The sequence below is a fragment of the Geotrypetes seraphini genome, chromosome 12 (genome assembly GCF_902459505.1).
Source record: "Geotrypetes seraphini chromosome 12, aGeoSer1.1, whole genome shotgun sequence".
Lineage (NCBI taxonomy): Eukaryota > Metazoa > Chordata > Amphibia > Gymnophiona > Dermophiidae > Geotrypetes > Geotrypetes seraphini.
The window spans coordinates 45042276-45057117 of record NC_047095.1 but is presented as its reverse complement, the minus strand read 5'-3'; the positions used below and the strand labels follow the sequence as shown (position 1 = coordinate 45057117).

Below are 14842 nucleotides of genomic sequence, written 5' to 3'. Positions count from 1 at the left end.
CCAATAGGTATTCCTTTGAAGTAAACCCAAAAAGTTCACTGCCAGGTCTGAGGCACTGAACAAGGACTAGTCAATACAATTTCATGCCAGTTTCTTTTCTGTGACTAGAACAACTTTTAAGAGATAGGACAGGAGGTAACAGTTCTGTGCGAGTGTCTGAAGACAACTGAAAAGTACCAGCACATATCCGTGTAGGACCCAGAATGTTGCCTAAATATTAGTGTAGAAAAAATTCTTTAGAGTAGGGATTGACCAAAACCTTTCAACATGGCAACGAGGCACTGAAAGTAGCAATGTTAAATCCTTTAATCAATACCACCTACACAGAAGTGCTCATAAAATCAAGGCTCAAATTGCAATAACAATGTCCACCAGAAGATAACGATTAACCCATCTCCTCTAGTGGACATTGTTACTGGACCACTTGACCCTTGATTTTACAAGTTCTTCTTTCTGTGCAAGTTCTGTACAAGTTCTTCTTTTTATTGATTAAAGGAATTGGCGTTGCTACCTTTTGTGCCTCGTGTGTGGAAAGGTTTTGGTCCACCCCTGCTCTGAAATATTTTTCTTGAGCACTTCTCGGCATAGGTTTTTTTTTTTGTTTTGTTTTGAGCCTACATACTGTTTTAGCATTTCATAAATTCCAGTTGATGCACAGATGCCTGCTGGCATTTGTTTAGACCAGGGGTAGGGAACTCCGGTCCTTGAGAGCCGTATTCCATTTGGGTTTTCAGGATTTCCCCAATGAATATGCATTGAAAGCAGAGCATGCAAATAGATCTCATGCATATTCATTGGGGAAATCCTGAAAACCCGAATGGAATACGGCTCTCGAGGACCGGAGTTCCCTACCCCTGGTTTAGACATTCACACAGAGAAGTTCCTCTTCTCCTAGGGACGTTTGCATGTTGTGTGTGCAGTGGCATAGCAAAGGGGGGAGGGGTCCGCCCCAGGCACGGTCTTGGTAGGGGCGCTGCCACTCGTCCTCCTCTGTGCCCCACTCGTGCATCTTTTTCCTTCCCTCGTACCTCTTTAAATTTCCAGGCGCAAGCAGCATTACAAACTTGCTGCCCGCGTCAGTGTCACCTCTCTGACATCACTTCCGTGCCCCGTGCCTAGGAAATGATGTCGAAGGGATAGCCAAACAACGCAGACAGCAAGTTCATAATGTTGCTTGCGCCTGGAAATTTAAAAATATACGGGGGAAGGGAAGGGGGTTGCATGTACGGCCGGGGGGGGGAAGGGTAGTGAAGGAGCGAGGGGGGCGCCACTGTGTGTGTGGAAAGCTTTCCCTCGCACCAAGTTCTGCGGGCTTTGATCATGCATTTGAGAAGCTTACAGCATTGCCACAATCAAGGCTGGGTGCTCCATCGTCAGCATGCAGCTTTATTGTGTGCCTTCTGCATCAATCCCTCAAGTCAACAAAACAGAATTTAACTCTGTACAAAAATGAACATGTGACAAAGAAAAGTCCTATCTCCATTTAAAAAAAAAAGAAGTAAATAATTACATTAAAAAATATACATCAAAACATATCATATCCAGTATTACACAACACTAAATCCTGCTCCAACAGAGGCTGTGCACATTCCATGCATATTCTTCCTGAAAAAGCAGGGCCTAAATGGTTCAGAAGACATGACTTGCATCACTCATTATCCCGCTATTTGGTCAAACCGAGCATAACATGAAGAGTATTTTAAAACATTCAGACATAAATTAAATGCAAACATGCATTTTACAGGGCAAAAATTAGACTTTTGCATATAAAATCTGTGAATATTAATGAAATATATGACCTGTGTTCATTATTGAACCAAATAATCTTTTACAAAAAGTGATAACCATTTCTTCTGTAGCGATGGGCACAAAAGAGAATTTTCTCTGCAGCAATCTCTCTATTCACGTTTCATGGCTGTGCTGAAGCTGAGGAGTAATACTTCCTTTTTTTTAAATTTCTGTAGAAGGAAACTATTAAAAAAATATGCCAGCTGCTTAGAAAAATATGACAAATTTAACCGTCACCGACTATAAAGAATCTTCAATATGCTGAAAAAAAGTCTTTCATTGACACTATGGCTTCCAGATCACGGAGGCCTTTCACAATGAACTCACAGGACAGCAAAGTTGTATTGGAATGATTTCTCTCCTACGTGGCAGGGCCAAAAATAAGCCTGCGATCATGTGTAGTACATCCTTTTTACAGCAACAGCAGGACTTTTCCAAAATTGAAAATTCTTGCAAAGCCATGTCAACCTCTCTACTCGTAAGCGACTCTTCACACTGCATGTCATTATTTGCTGTCGACATTGTCTGTAGCATCAAGGGAAGGTCAGGGTTAATTAGACTGTCTGATCTGCTAAACCCTAATGCCAGGTCTCGAGACTATCCTCAGGCCAGTGTACTTCAGTACAGACTGCGGGCAGAGGGTCTTGTACTTTACTTGTGCCACAGAAAGTTCATTTGAGAACATTAACCTAGATTTACTTTGTCAGAATGATCAAAAACTCAATGTTTCACATGATACGTTACCATTTCTAGATGTACATATATATATTTGTGGCATGAAACTATTGTGCTGAGATGTTACATCCCACTGCTTAGGGTCAGGAAAAAAAGATCCAGCAGAAGGGAAGAACTTAAAAAATACATCTCTTGCAATCTGTGCCAAATCATTTCTTATCATTGTCTTCTCAGTTGCTACCTGTTACATTATCACTCTCAAATTAATTTTTTTTTTAAAAAAAACTACATATATATTTTAAAAGGCATTGGTTATCAGATTGTGCAAAGTCACAAGTTGCTCATTCTAAAAGTCACATTGAAATAATAGTAGGATTCCAATGATCAGACCACATAGAGCGGCTGCCGCTGTTCTTCAACCGTGGCCAGTTATACAGAGCTTTTCCCACCCATGTTCATCTTGTTGCTGGATTCTGGCTGCTTGTTCAACTGCTCTTCTGTAAAAGTGATGTAGGAGTATACTAAGCTTCCAGCGATGCTACGCAAACACATTTTATGAAGCCAAAACAAAAACAGAGAAGGAAAGAAAACAGACCGATTATTTTATTGTTTTAAGCCTCAAGTCCAGGAACACGCAGGAATTAAGAAAACAGCTCCCCTCAACATGATTTAGGGTGTCTCACTCAACTTTCCAACTAGGGCATACCAGAGCTCTCTGCCCACTTTCTTGCCCTCAGAGGTAGTTCAGGAGTATCGCTGTTTTGATCGCAAGGGGCAGGCAAGTTCTGAAGAACTTCCAGGAGACCTGCCTGGAACTGAAACAGAGATATTGGTGCCCAACCTTCAGTGTTAAGACTCACCTTTCAGTGGTAAGAATTCCTCTAGACCAGTGTTTCTCAACTTCTTCAAGCCAAGTACCCCCCCTCCCAAGTCATTAACAACCGAGTACCCCCGTCCAAGCTCTGCTCCAGACCCCATCCCCATAAAAATAGTACTAATTATAATACAATTTTTTCCATTCATTTTTCATATTAATATATAATGGTAACCTTAAAATTAAAAAACACAAAGCACACTGTACGCAGAGAAAATGTTAATTATCATTTATATTTGGGGTTTTTTTTCAAAGAGGTCAAGGCAGATGACTTTAAAATATGCAATGTCACCTCAGTGACCGTATGTCCAGTTTTCAACGGGACAGTCCCATTTTCGGACGGTGCGTCCTATTGTCCCGACCCACCACTTCGGGACACCGAAATGTCCAGTTTTCAGGGACAGTGTCCCGAAGCTGTGCGCGGGGACACCGGGAAGGGCAATCGCTTTCCCTCCCTGCCGTGCCGATTCAAAGCCCGGTCCACCGCCACTGCTTCTTGCCTTCATCTCGACGTCAATTTTAACGTCAGAGAGGAAGTTCCGGGCCAGCCTTTGGGTAATGATGGATTCAAAAGTAAAAACGATAAGAGGATACATCATTTAAATTTTGGATGGGGGAAGGACAAACCAAGAGGGTAGGAAAGGAACTTGAAGGGACAGAGGGTGCAGCAAAGGGCCTAGTGGAAAAGGAACGATACTGACAGAATTAGTCTAAAAATTCCAGGCACTTTTTATTTCTTTGTTCTATGTTAGATCTACTCTTTGGTTCATGGTGGGAAAACAGAAGGCATTTTGCACATTGTAAATATAAAAACCAAAATTTATTTTTTATAAGATTTCCCTTTTTTTGTACATGCGAATTCCTCATGTCACACTATTCTTCCAGCTGAGTCAGAAACAATTTGGGGATTCTGGCACCAGGAGCCTTCACTTGCCACAACTCAGATGTTTTTCTCTATTTTAGAATTTATTATTGGTCCTGAGGCCAAAAATCATACATTATGGAGTTCATGATACAGATTCTGAGAAAAAAAATCCATCTGGCTACTAGCTGTTGTCCTCAATAACCAGACAAAATGACTCAGATACAATGAAAAATCAATGATAGTAAATAGTAACACTTTCACATAGATTAATGCATGATGTCAAATTGTGTGATACCAGAACAGCACAGGCTCCACAACAAGTTAAGTAGAAGGAAAAAGCCTCAGAAAAGGGCCCGCCCACCTCCACAAAAAGTGGTTTATTAAAGGTGGTTAAGCGGTCACCTCATTGGGCAAAAAAACCTTTTGCTGTGCCCTCAATAACCAGAACATCCTCTCCCCCGTCTCTACTGCATGCCCACATGGGGGTAGGGAAGACCTCATCCAAGAGCTGAAAGGGGGACCATTTACATGGAAATACACATGCCACAGAGCTGGGTTGGGGAGGGGATGTTGGGGGGGTTTAATTTACTTACCTAATATTTAACCCAAGGAAGTTTGCCCATGAGAAAATATAATCCCCGCCTAAAACCATTCCAATATATGTAATCAATATATTCTGAAAAGAAAAAAAAAAAAAGAAATATTGTAGAGAAATATGCATAAAAATCAAACTTCATATAACAAACTAATAGTAATTACATATAACAGACAAGTCAAATCAATAACAAACATACCTACAAAACAGGAAAAACAATCCAGACAATAAAATACATCAGTGACCAGCACCCTACTCTTCCTCATTTATTCAATCTCAGACCCTGTATTTCATCTGACAAAACAGATGCCTTTTGAGCAATTTCTTGAAATTCTGTATATTCTGCTGTTGGTGAATATACTCAGGGAGGTTATTTCATTCCCTGGGCCCAATACAATGGAAAATACGTACTATCTCTGGATGATGTTTGTTCCGAAAATTATCTACAGATCTCCTAGAGCGTGGATCTCAAACCTGTGCTGGAGAACCATCAGCCAGCCAGTTTTCACAACAGCTTTAATGAATATGTATGAGAGATATCCTATATAATAAAACGCTAGCCGCGCATGCGCACGCCTGCCTGCGTGTTCCGTAGGTCCGTGGCAGGCAGGAGAGCGGATACGCATTTAGGGCCCACACTCGAGCGCTGTGGCCAACTCAGAATCGTGGGAGGATGCACCGCTTAAAGTGCTGCACAGGTACTGGAGGGGGAGGGACATACCGCTTCTGCACATACCGGCACAAACCTCCCTCCAGCGTTGGCAGCCGCAGCACGCTAAACAGGCTGCTTCGCGGCTTTCTCCTGCAGTTGACTCCCTCTGCCGCGTCATTGATGACATCATCAATGATGCGACAGAGGGACTTAACGGCAGAAGAAAGCCGCGAAGCAGCCTGTTTAACGTGCTATGGCTGCCAACGCTGGAGGGAAGTTTGTTATTAAAGTCATCTCGCTGGGAGGGTCGCAGAGTCAGCGGGAGTTGGGCTGGGAGGGGAGAGAAGCGTCTGCCTCGGGTGCTTCAGGCAGCAGCAGCATTTACAATTCACTGCTGTTGCCAGCTTCAGGCCTTAATCTCTGGCCAGTCCTGCCTACTTCCTGTTTTCATGAAGACAGGACCTGCCAAAGAGGAAGACCTGAAGCCAGCAACAGCAATGAATTGTGAATGCTGCTGCTGCCCGATGAAGTAGTTCAAGGAGGAAAGTGAGCAGAGGGGGAGAGAATGGCTTGGAGGGAAGAAGAGATGACAGGGCATGGAGGGAAGGAGGAAGGTATGCCAGACCAAGGGAAAAGGAAGGAGGAGTTGGAGAGAGGCCATATAGAACAGAGAGAGAGAGGGCGGACACTGGATGTAAAGAGAAGAGAGGGCAGTGAATGGAAGGGGCAAGACAGAGGGTGAACAGTAGATGGAAGGGGTAGAGAGAGGGAGACAGACACTGAATGGAAGTATGGGGGACAGTTGGAAGGAAGTGGGGAGGAGAAAGAAAAAAGGGCACATGCAGGATTGAGGGAAGAGGATAGAGTTAGAAATAAAGATAGACAGACAGGGGGCCAGGGAAAGACACAGACAGAAAGAATGACAGCGTCCAAGGAGAGAGAGAGAGACAAATAAAAAAGACAAAAAACAGACAGACATCTACTCTAGCACCTGTTAATGTAACGGGCTAAACATTAGTTTGCATATAATGGAGACAGTAGTCAAGAAAATGTCTCACTCACATCCGACAGCTAGTAATGCTAGGCTGACATATTGGGGCTAGTGTGTATCTTAAGCACAGACATTAACACATCTTGGCTCATCTTTAGAACCTCCGGTCTTGTCCCAAGATCTTTTGTTACTTTTAATCACTGATACTTTAGATGTAATTTAGGCATTCTGAGGCTGTCTGCACTGACATGCCCCAAGGTCAGATAAAACGGATATGATCTCCCATAGGCCTTTGCCGACACTGGTAAGGCCAACAGAAAATGCCGACAGCTAGTAATGCAAGGCTGACAACATCCATTGTGGACATTTTGAAAACCCAACTGGCTGGTCGTCTCCCAGATCAGGTTTCAAAGCCAGTGATCTTGAGAAGCAAGGCCATCTAGGTACATGCAAACAACTTTCTGGATATTTTAGCCAAATTCTTCAGCATTACCCTTTCATAGCAGGGTCCGAGGAAGGTCACTCCCGAGAGGCGTTCCTAACGCCTGAAGAGCTGGTGAGGAATCAAGAAGGCACACCCACAGGATCTTCAGCAGATGCAAATGCCACTGGAGGGGGGGGGGGGCAGGACGCTCAGAATACAACTGCACATAACTGGGAAAAATAACTGACCCTGGATGGAACATTTTAATTTAGCCAATTTTGGAATCAATTAAGTTTAAATTCTGTATAAAATGTACATTTTTTTTCAGTGATAAAGGACAGTGTCTAGTTTTACCAGACATTTTCAATTTCAGTAGCACGAAGAGAACTTTGTTCCTACAATTGATTGAAAAATTGAACAACAATTTATTATTTCTATAGCGCTACCAGGCACATGCGGTGCTGTACATTGTACATGCAAGAGACAGTCCCTGCTCAGAAGAGCTTACAGTCTAATTATGACACACACACAGAGGGGGCTAAAAGGTGGTAGGGGATAATTAAGCGAATGACAGACGGATGTGTTGGTTGGGTCAGTGTGGGGTTTTAGTCTGGCTCTGAACACTGCCAGAGATAGAGCCTGATGCAAGCCAGGCAGGTTGTTCCAAGCATGCGGTGCAGCAACATAGAAGGGACGGAGATGGGAGCTGGTGGAAGAGGAGAAGGGTACAGAGAGGAAGGAATTATCTGAAGAGTGGAGTTCCCGGAGGGGAGTATAGGGGGGGGGGGGTAACAAGAGAGGAGAGATACTGAGGAGCTGCAGAGTGAGTACACTTGAATGTCAGTAAGAGGAGTTTGAACTGTATGCAGAGATGGACAGGGAGCCAGTGAAGCAACCTGAGGAGCGGAGTAATGTGGGTATAACGAATCTCAGGCATCCCAAGGAACAAAGGCTCCACTGTTGATCAAGGAACAAGACCCAAGATGATAAAAGGGGGGGAACGCTTTTCGTATGAGCAAAGATTAAACAAGTTAGGGCTCTTTAGCTTAAAAAACAGATGGCTGAGGGGAGATATGACTGAATTCTACAAAATCCTGAGTGGTATAGAATAGGTACAAGTGAATTGAAAATTAAAAAGACTACGGGACACTTGATTAAGTTACAGTGAAATACTTTTTAAAAGTAATAGGAGGAAATATTTTTTTTCACTCAGAGAATACTTAAGCTCTGGAACATATTGCTAGAAGATGTGGTAACAGCTGTTAATGTAGCTGTTTAAAAAAGGTTTAGACAAGTTCCTGGAGGAAAAGTCCATATGCCATTATTGAGTTGGCTTGGGGGAAATCCATTGCTTATTCCTAGGATAAGCAGCAAAGAATCTGTTTTGCTACTGGGGATCTCGCTAGGTGCTTGGGACCTTGGTTGGCCACTTTTGGAAACAGGATACTGGACTTGATGGACCTTCAGTCTGTCCAAGTATGGCAATTCTTATGTTCTTAAGTACAGGACAATCAAGCCAATGTGACATCTCTGATGAGGATGGCTCTTAGGCACAGGTGGAATGAGGCATTACGACATCACAATGACATCTGGAATGTTGTTACTCTTTGGGTTCCTGCCAGGTACTTGTGACCCGAGTTGGCCACTGTTGGAAACAGGATACTGGGCTTGATGGACCTTCGGTCTGTTCCAGTATGGCAAGTCTTACGTTGTTAAGATGTTTGAATTGGATTGGGAGGCAGGGCAGCAACACTGCTGGAAGAAAAGTCATGCAGCTGAGATTTAAATAGGTTCAAATGGGGAGACCGTGGATGAGGTGACAACAGTGTGGTTCAGGGTTTGGTTTTGGTACTGTATGGAGAAAGGAACAGAAAAAAAAAACCAGATTGTAATAGTGTGCTGGATATGTGGAGAAAGAGGGAAGGAGTAAAAGATGAGCCCAGCGTCACAAGATGGTGGCGAGACATCCAAATGGCAATATCGGATAAGCAGGTTGCGATTTAGAAGTGGATTCTCGGTGGCAGATGATATGTTACAGAAAACAATAAAGGGTGAATGGGATAAAATGGTACAACCATGTGCTTAGAATCTAAGAGACTCAGATATCATACAGAAAATAAAATATTCACCCAACTTACTTTAATGCAGCCAGTTATTGCGGTGGTCAGTGCAGAATTATACTGAGTGCAAAGAACTGTGGAATACATGAGAATAAACCTACAAACACACAGAAACAAAAACCAGGTCGTCAATAGAAAACTCTGGTACAATAGTGCAAGACCATCTTATTTATTTATTTTGAGTATTTCTATACCACTTATAGCAGGGGTCTCAAAGTCCCTCCTTGAGGGCCGCAATCCAGTCGGGTTTTCAGGATTTCCCCAATGAATATGCATTGAAAGCAGTGCATGCACATAGATCTCATGCATATTCATTGGGGAAATCCTGAAAACCCGGCTGGATTGCGGCCCTCAAGGAGGGACTTTGAGACCCCTGACTTATAGCCTAAGTGGTTTACATTCAGGTACTGAAGCATTTTTCCCTATCTGTCCTGGTGGGCTCACACTCTCTAATGTACCTGGGTGGAACAATGGTGGTAGATAAAAGGTTTTGAGCATGTACTAATCTATCATGTATAGCAGGGCTGCCCAATATTCACAATGAATATGTATGAGAGAGTTTTGCATGCCAAGAAGGCAGTGCAGGCAAATCTCTCACATGCATATTCATTGTGGATATCCTGAAAACCTGGCCTGCCTGTAGATCTCGAGGACCGGACTTGGGCAGCCCTGACGTATAGCATTCATTCTTGTGCAAATTTGACGGGTTTTTCAACTGTCTGTATGCATCACTGAATGTTCAGTGTTCTTTTTATGTAAACTGCTCAGAACTTATGGCAGGGCGGTATATAAAAATAAAGTTTATTATTAATATTATTATTTTGGAGAGTTACAGCCAAAACCTAACTGTCTATCTCATGACAGCACCAAACTCTGAGGGCTAAGCCCTGGCCTCAATTATGCATCTTGAATTCACACAGAATAGCCTATACTTACCATTTTGGATATTTTTACCAAATTAAAAACTGTCAGCAAATCAAAAATTTACATTCCTGCGTCTTTTCTTTACAAAGCAAGGCAACAAGTATGTGGCGGAGTGTGTGGCACAGTGGTTAGAGCTAATTCTGGAGGCCGCATTATCGCAAGGATGTGCTGAGACTGGAGTCGGTGCAAAGAATGGCCACCCGGATGGTCTCGGGACTCAAGGATCTACCATACGAAAAACGGCTTGACAAATTACAGCTATACTCGCTCGAGGAGCGCAGAGAGAGGGGGGACATGATCGAGACGTTCAAGTATCTTATGGGCCGCATTGAGGCGGAGGAAGATATCTTCTTTTTCAAGGGTCCCACGACAACAAGAGGGCATCCATTGAAAATCAGGGGCGGGAAACTATGAGGTGACACCAGGAAATTCTTTTTCACTGAAAGAGTGGTTGATCGCTGGAATAGTCTTCCACTACAGGTGATTGAGGCCAGCAGCGTGCCTGATTTTAAGGCCAAATGGGATCGGCACATGGGATCTATTCACAGGGCAAAGGTAGGGGAGGGACATTAAGGTGGGCAGACTAGATGGGCCGTGGGCCCTTATCTGCCGTCTATTTCTATGTTTCTATGTTTAAAGCCTCAGCACCCTGAGGTTGTGGGCTCAAATCCCATGCTGCTCCTTGTGACCCTGGGCAAGTCACTCAATCCCGAAAATGGTGAGAGAGTTCAAAGAAGCGTGGGATGAGCACAGAGGATCTCGAATCAGAAAATGATAGTAAATATTGAACTAAGGCCAGTACTGAGCAGACTTACACCGTCTGTGTCTGTATATGGCCGTTTGGTTAAGGATGGGCTGGGGAAGGCTTCAACGGCTGGGAGGGTGTAGATGGGCTGGAGTGAGCTTTGGCAGAGACTTCAGCAGTTGGAACCCAAGCACAGTACCGGGTAGAGCTTGTCCCGAAATAGCTAAGAAGAAAAAAAATTTAAATTAAATCAGATTGGGCAGACTGGATGGACCATTCGGGTCTTTATCTGCCGTCATCTACTATGTTACTATGTGTGAGCCTATCGGGACAGATAAGGACAGATGCTTGAGTACCTGAATATAAACCACTTAGATTATAAGTGGTATATATAAATAAAAACTTACAAAAAATAATCACGTAAACACTGGGATAAGTGTCAATAACTATAGATTGTAGCTTGTTACTGAACTAATGTTATACACCAGTGAGTGGCCCTGCAGAGTGGCATTCCCTTCAGCAAATGCTCCTCTTCCTTTACAGATTTTGTCAGCTTTGGGTGCTTCATTCTTCCTATTGTGTGAGGATTCATACTGCTTCTTTTATTTAGGTTGGTATTTGCTCAATAGATAGTAACATAAAACATAGTAGATGACGGCAGATAAAGACCCAAATGGTCCATCCAGTCTGCCTAACTTGATCAATTTAAAAACATCTTTTTCTTCTTCTTAGCTATTTCTAGGCAAGAATCCAAAGCTCTACTCGTTCCTGTGCTTGGGTTCCAACTGCTGAAATCTCCGTCAAAGCTCACTCCAGCCCATCTATACCCTCTCGGCCATTGAAGCCCTCCCCAGCCCATGCTGAAAATAAGGGAGGCACACAGAAAGATATAGAGTATATAAGTACTCCTCCTTCTCTAGTTTGAAATGAGCCTATTGAGAATAGAGAATGACTTGAAAACCCATTTAATTCAAATTGCTTATGGTTTAACACCTTATGGGGCTCAATCAAAACGTCTAAATGTCCAAAAACCGCCTGACTCAGCTCTTGGATGTCCAAGTGCTGATAATCAAAACCCTTTTCTTAGAAGTCTAGCGAGATGTTTCTCCTGCTGTGCATCCACAACTCAAAGGGGCATTGGGAAGAGTGTTATGGGCAGCGTTTGGGCAGTTTCTAGACAGGCTTAGATTTAGATGTCCTGCAGGGATAATCAAATGTTTTGGCAGGCTGATCACCGTACATGAAGAAGGACACGGTACTATTCAAAAGGGTCCAGAGAAGAGCGACTAAAATGGTTAAGGGGCTGGAGGAGTTGGCGTACAGTGAGAGATTAGAAAAACTGGGCCTCTTCTCCCTTGAAAAGAGGAGACTGAGAGGAGATATGATCGAAACATTCAAGATAATGAAGGGAATAGACTTAGTAGATAAAGACAGGTTGTTCACCCTCTCCAAGGTAGGGAGAACGAGAGGGCACTCTCTAAAGTTGAAAGGAAGGAAGTTGTTCACCCAGAGAGTGGTAGAAAACTGGAACGCTCTTCCGGAATCTGTTATAGGAGAAAACGCCCTACAGGGATTCAAGACTAAGCTGAACAAGTTCCTGCTAAACCGGGACGTACACAGGTGAGGCTGGACTCATTTTAGAGCACTGATCTTTGACCGGGGGGCCTGCTGGGCACAATGGACCACTGGTCTGACCAGCAGCGGCAATTCTTATGTTCTAATTCTTATGACATTCTGGACAGAACTTATATCCTTTTAAAACAGATCCAACGACACGTATAAGTGTTAAATATGTACCCAAAGTGACCAGATAACCAATGCAGAGATAAAAGACCCTCACACACTTCCTCACCCCCCACAAAGATCAGAATACAAAAGTACATACCTGTCTCCAGATCAGCAGACCTACACATGGGTGTTTTAAGTAGCTGGTGGGTGGGCTAGTGAACCATAGAGAGGAGTAGCAAGTCCCATAAGCCACTCTACCTACATTTATGGTGGAAAGTGTGATCCCACCAAAACTTACTGTCCTGCCATATAGGTGACACCCGCAGCCATAAGTGCTATTGGGGGTGGTAGACCAAACAGATACTTTAGAGGTTTGGGGGGTGCTCACCATACACTAACAGGGTTCTAGTGAAATATGTACCTGACACCCTTTATGGGAAGTTCACAGCAGTGCCCCCTAAGGGGCGCTTTTACCACAACCTCTGGCAACGCGTTCCAGAGCTTAACTATTCTCGGAGTGAAAAAATATTTCCTCCTATTGGTTTGCAAAGTATTTCCCTGCAGTTTCATAGTGTCCCCTAGTCTTTGGATTTTAGAGGTATAATAAGTTTTACATAAACAAACAAGGGGCTAGGGACATTTACAGCAAAGACCCACTTAGGGCTATTGCTTTTTTAATCAGTTTGAAAGAACGAAAGCTTTCTTAGACCCTTTCCAGACCTGAATCTGTGAACTACGGAAGCTTATACGGATGGTGAAAACAAATACTTTAGATTCCTTATCTACTGTATTTCTGCGCTGTAATAATAAACCTTGCTGGGTCAAAGAAAGCAGAGAGATAACGGAATGAAAACTAAAAACAAAAACCCAAAAAAAAATCTTACCCCATTACACATGAAAGTATGAACTGTATAACGAAGAGTATATCGGTCCAACCTTCATAGTCCACAGCCTGAAACACAAACAACATTCAGAAAACAAAATTTTTTTTTAAAAAAAGAGAGCAAAACTGCAACTCTGGCAAAGCCATAGCAACTGCATGATGTTTATGCGACACTTCTTTATAGAACTTATTGGGTAAAGAGAGGTAGCAATTTATTTTATTTGACGTGAAAATACAAGTTTCAAATAGAAAAGAATACTAGAATAACTCAATTCTGCATACAGTACACTTACAAACTATTGTTAGGGTTTAAAAACACCCCAAAAACTGTCTTTGTAATTTATATCCAAGTTTATCGCAGAGCTAATGTCAAGAAACTGAAAGACAAGCATGATAAAGGAAACAAAAAAATGTTCTTAAATCATCAAATTGGTTTATTGAAAGAATTAAATTGTGATTACAAGGAGAAATTGAATTAGTGCAACAAGCTATTGGAGGCTAACAAATGAATTACAGCTCCACAGTGTAAATCCTACCTCTCTCTCTATGCATATATCTATCCTACTAATAAACTAGTTTCTCTATAACGGTGTTTCCCAACCTTTTCAAGCCAAGTACCCCCTAAGCCTAACAAATACCAACCGAGTACCCCCGCCCAAACTCCGCCCCTGACCCCACCCCCATAATAGTAATACTCATTGTAACGCAATTTCTTCCATCCATTTTTCATATACACACAATATAATCTTATCTTATTAATACATAATGGTAACCACAAAATTAATCCCCCCCCCACACACAAAGCACACTGTATGCAGAGAAAATATTTAATTATCATTTATATTTGGGGGGGGGGGTCAAAGATGTCAATCAGATGACTTTAAAATATGCAGTGTCACCTAAATAACAACTATAGAAAAATAGACAAATATAGTGCAAAATATAGACAGCTGATATAAATTCTCAAAACTGACACATTTTGATCACTAAATTGAAAATAAAATCATTTTTCCTACCTTTGTTGTCTGGTGATTTCATGAGTCTCTCGTTGCACTTCCTTCTTTCTGCACTCAGGCCCAACAATTGTCCCTTTCTATTCCCTCCCTCCTTCCTATGTCCGAAGTTGGTGCCCCCTCCCTCTCCCGAAGCTACGCCGAAGCCTGCCTGCCTGCCCCCGAAGCCGACCCACCGCCACCCGCCTGCTCAATTTAATTAGCTCCCGCCCTCCCCCGAAGCCGCGCCGAAGCCTGCCCCCAAGCCAACCCGCCGCCAATTCCTCCTCCCCTCCCCGCCAATCGCTGACTAGTGAATCTAGCCCTTAGTTCCTTACACTATAGTGCTTACATTGGTCCAAAGCTATAACTTCTCCTGAGGAAATTCTGCATAAAGAAGTTGAAAGTTCTACACAGAAAATTTTTTACACAGGAAATTTGAAAAGTCTTCAATTCTTAATTTATTAAATTATTTTGAGTAAAATTCTCTTATCATAAACCCCCCCCCCCCCCGGTCGGAGCCCCTACAAACACTCTTTTTCTTCGGTGCGTGCTTCCGTCTTGCGCTCAGTTGTCGGCGCACGCC

At 42.9% G+C, this 14842-nt stretch overlaps 1 protein-coding gene across 1 annotated transcript in view; it reads right to left on the bottom strand.

Annotated features, from left to right (window-relative positions):
- Window positions 1–1359: 1359 nt before the first annotated feature.
- SLC35D1 (solute carrier family 35 member D1) overlaps window positions 1360–14842 on the bottom strand; it is an 86732-nt gene continuing 73249 nt past the window's right edge. Inside the window, exons 9-12 of the mRNA XM_033917135.1 lie at window positions 13266–13333; window positions 9003–9081; window positions 4796–4878; window positions 1360–3001 (exon numbers count right to left, since the gene is read on the bottom strand). Coding sequence (XP_033773026.1) covers window positions 2893–3001; window positions 4796–4878; window positions 9003–9081; window positions 13266–13333 — 339 coding nt within the window. The 3' untranslated portion in view covers window positions 1360–2892. The remainder of the gene's footprint in view (window positions 3002–4795; window positions 4879–9002; window positions 9082–13265; window positions 13334–14842) is intronic.